A 3,768-nucleotide genomic window follows, 5' to 3' on the forward strand; every position below is an offset into this window, starting at 1 on the left:
TCTTTGAATCTCAATACAAAGTTCTCCTTGATCTTCTTGGAGATCTATTCAATGTAACTCTTTTTGCGGTGTGTTTGTCGAGATCCGATGAATTGTGGGTTTATGATCAAGTTTACCTATGAGAAATATTTGAATCTCCTCTGAATTCGTTTATGTGTGATTAAGTTATCTTTGCAAGTCTCGTCGAATTATCAGTTTGATTTGGCCTACAAAATTCATACAAATCATAATTTTTTTGAATAACACGACAAATTCTGTGCGACCCTATTCCGAAGTTCGAAAATATCTTCTTTGTCAACCTACGAGCGGCACGCGACAATGACGATCTCAAGGCTAAGATCATCCCATAATGCACATCACCCGACGATGTTTCTACGAGGTAGCGGGTTGGGGTCGTCGAACTGCTGGATCTGAGCGGTGTGGTCCTAGGCGAGGATCTGCGCCCATAATGATCGTTTGGCTAGAAGTCCGGATGCACCCTCTCCTCCGGCGTCCGACCTGCCCGAAACCGGCAAATGGCGCGTGCAAAGGCGATCAAACCGGCGACGGGGACAAGCGCCACCTGAAGACCCCTGACTCACAATCCATCCCATCAGTAGACGCGTGTCCGGCGGCGTCGGGATGTCGCAACTGGCGAGCAGCTCGGCTTCATGGACTGTGATGTTGCGCGGTCGTGCCATGGGTGCAGAAGAGGAGGTGGGAGAGGAGGGCTAGGGTTTGTCCTGCAGTGGTGGCAGCAAATAAGGTTGTGGAGGCAAGCGGCGAAATGGGATGGGTGGCTGCATATATGGCAGGGGGTGGGTTGTGGCGTTAACCCACCATTAATGGGCGACGGCGATGCGACTACATGTGTACGAAAACGCGAGAAGTCGCTATGTGGAAACAACAGGCGACACTAATTCAATTTTGCATAACGGTGGGTCCCACATGTCAGTCACAAACTGTGTAGAAAACGGCCAGTGACACGAAATCAATAATACATGTGTCGTAGGAAACAACCTATCATGTGAATGCATGTAGTCGTACAAGTCGCTCCCATGCATCGGTACCGGGCGAGGTAACGGTCAATGGATTTGACCCGACGGCAATGCATCGATTGGTCTTTTGTGAGGTGGAGGTGAGTAGAGGAGGGCAAAAGTGAGCGATGTTAGATGAGCGGGGCAAGAACTAAGGAAGGAGGAGCATCAAAATAGAAATCCCTATCTCATAAGGGGAGTCTACAAATTTCCATGCCACTCTCTCCACTCAATTCATGCCTATTTCTGAAAATCTCAAAGGTAATGAGAAGGTGGATGAGGCCATACTGCTGTATTTGAGTAGACCACTTTTGACTAGTGAATCTGCAAGTAAAGGATAAAGAGTGGTAACATGTGAAAACCAGTACCCAATAAATCACAAGATCAAAAAATAAATAAATAAAATGCCTTCATTCCGGCAGGGTTTACCAGCCGGCACGAGTATCAACAAGACAAATAAAAGCCAAAATCGTCAAAACTACATGGATCAAGTGGCTCTGAGCTGGCACATACATATATTTGTGTTAGCTACATAAAGGTAAGTGATCAATCCATGAAGTAAACTAAATGACGATCTCCTGGCTTTGCTCTGTATCTTCTCTCGAGTCTTGACCGAGAAATGACCGAGATCGCAAAAAGAAGAAAAGAACAGAGAGGACTAGTACACTAGGTGGATTCGAAAATGGAAATACCGAGAAAAGAAATCATGTCGCGCAGGGTGGTATAATGGTTCAGGCGTCGCATGTGTTGGCCTTGTCGACTCCCGTGGCGGTGACCTTGACGTGGGTGCAGACAGTCATAGTCTTGTTGTTCTTGCCGGAGTACTCGATCTTGACGTCGGACATTGTGACGCCTTCGCAGGGCTTCTTTTCGGAGCAGAGCAGGCTGACGGCCTCGGGGGTGGCGGAGGTGCCGGTGATGTTTTTGAAGGTAACGTCCTTGACGGTGACCCTGTCGGCGTCGCCCTTAGAGGTGCAAAGTTTGTTGGGGCAGTACTTCTGGTCGATGATGATCGGGTAGCCCGAGTCGTCCATCTCGATGTTCTCGTAGTGGATCTTGGATGCTACGAGGGGCGACTTGGCGTCCTCGTACGACTTGATGCGGAGGCCATTGGTGGAGCCCTTGAGCACGCAGTTCTTGACGGTGATGTCGGTCACGTCCTTCTCGTCCTTGTACCTCCCGAGGCTGCCAATGCTGATACCATGGCCTGGGCCGCAGGTCACGCCGCTGATGTTGACTTGTGTGGAGCCGGGGCCAATGGAGATGCAGTCGTCGCCAACGCCGATGGTGGTGTCGATGATGCTGACATTGGACGAGTCGCCCATGTGGATGCCGTCGGTGTTGGGGCTGTCCCCGGGCGCGTTCACCTTCACGTCCTTGACGGTCACGCCCTTGCACTGGAAGATGTTCATGTGGAAGAACTTGGAATTGATGATAGAGATGCCTTCGATGAGCGCGTCGTCGCAGAAGTCCAGCACCAACGACTGCATGGTACATGTATGCATGCACATTTACGTACATACGAATAGCATTTCCTTGCATTGATACTAAGCAGAATGCGCGCACGAATACTCATACCTACAATTAATTATTACTGTATAATGTTATGCACGCGTACGTACGTTTGGCAATATCTTGCAGTTGTAGTTCTTTTGGCAGCTGTTTTTGGTCCAGACGGCCTTGCCCTGACCGTCGATGTTGCCTTTGCCGGTGATGGAGAGCTTCTTCACGCGCATGATCTCGATCCAGTTAGACTTGAACTTGGCCAGGTCGTTGGAAGCTAGCAGGTTGCCTTCCAGCTTGATGTTGAGTCCGTCGCCCTTGCACGGCCCCGTGAAATTCAGAGCTCCAGTCAGGAAATCACCCTTGGGGATGATGATGGTCGGGTTCCCGGTGCTACCGCATGCCGAGGCCCATGCCTCCTCCACCGCCTGCATGCAATTGCAATGCAATCCACCACATGATCCATCGATCCATCATCATTCTTATATTCTCTCTCCTTCAGCACCTACGTACCTCGGTGCAGTCCGTTGTGCCGTCGGGCTTGGCGCCGAGCTTGGTGATGTCGTACTCCCCGCCCTCACCGGACGCCGCCGGACCGGACGCCGCCGGACCATCTGCGCTCTCCTTCTTCTCCGCCTTGCCTTTGGCAGCATATGCCGCGCTCACCACCGCCAGGAGCAACAAGACTCTCATCGCAACGTTCCTGAACGCCATTTTGGCTGTGGAATCCTCCTCGATCCTTGATCCTTTTCAGGCCAGGAGCTTCAGAGCCCAACCTTATATACACATCTGTTCAGGGGCGACAGGTGTTCGGTTTGATTATTCGCTATGCTCATGGCATGCATGCTCATTTGCTATTTTCAGGTTGTGGTTGCCGGCTAAACCGGGTTGCTGTCCACTGGTTATTTTTGGATCACCTTTGCTACTTCGATTCTATGTTGCTCGTGTCTGAAAATTCAGCTCCAGCTCCATCTCGTGTTTCTCTCAAGGCATGATCACACATAAGCTCTCCCAATTCATAGTGATCAGATGTGATCCAAAAACATGGAGATCCCAACTACTTTCAAAGGTAAATCATTTGCTAACATGGAACCTCATGAACTTGTTTCTCACACTACTAAAGTTGACTTGTGCATCGGTAATAATAGGAAAGAACAAGATGATATTATTTTAGAGCTAATTAATGATGAGAAAGCTAGATGTCTTCAGTTTGCTTATGTTAATCCTGAGATTGTTCTCCCTGATAGTT

General features: G+C 49.6%; 1 protein-coding gene across 1 annotated transcript; it reads right to left on the bottom strand.

The window, feature by feature from the left end:
• Positions 1 to 1,400: 1,400 nt before the first annotated feature.
• On the bottom strand, positions 1,401 to 3,261 carry LOC119338194 (exopolygalacturonase-like). Its single transcript, XM_037610503.1, has 3 exons — positions 3,033 to 3,261; positions 2,639 to 2,947; positions 1,401 to 2,500 (listed from the first exon to the last, which is right to left on the bottom strand). The coding sequence occupies exons 1-3, from the start codon at positions 3,231 to 3,233 to the stop codon at positions 1,748 to 1,750; spliced, it is 1,263 nt and encodes a 420-aa protein (XP_037466400.1). The 5' UTR covers positions 3,234 to 3,261; the 3' UTR covers positions 1,401 to 1,747.
• Between the last annotated feature and the right edge of the window lie 507 nt (positions 3,262 to 3,768).

The sequence above is a fragment of the Triticum dicoccoides genome, chromosome 7B (assembly GCF_002162155.2).
Source record: "Triticum dicoccoides isolate Atlit2015 ecotype Zavitan chromosome 7B, WEW_v2.0, whole genome shotgun sequence".
Classification (NCBI taxonomy): Eukaryota; Viridiplantae; Streptophyta; class Magnoliopsida; order Poales; family Poaceae; genus Triticum; species Triticum dicoccoides.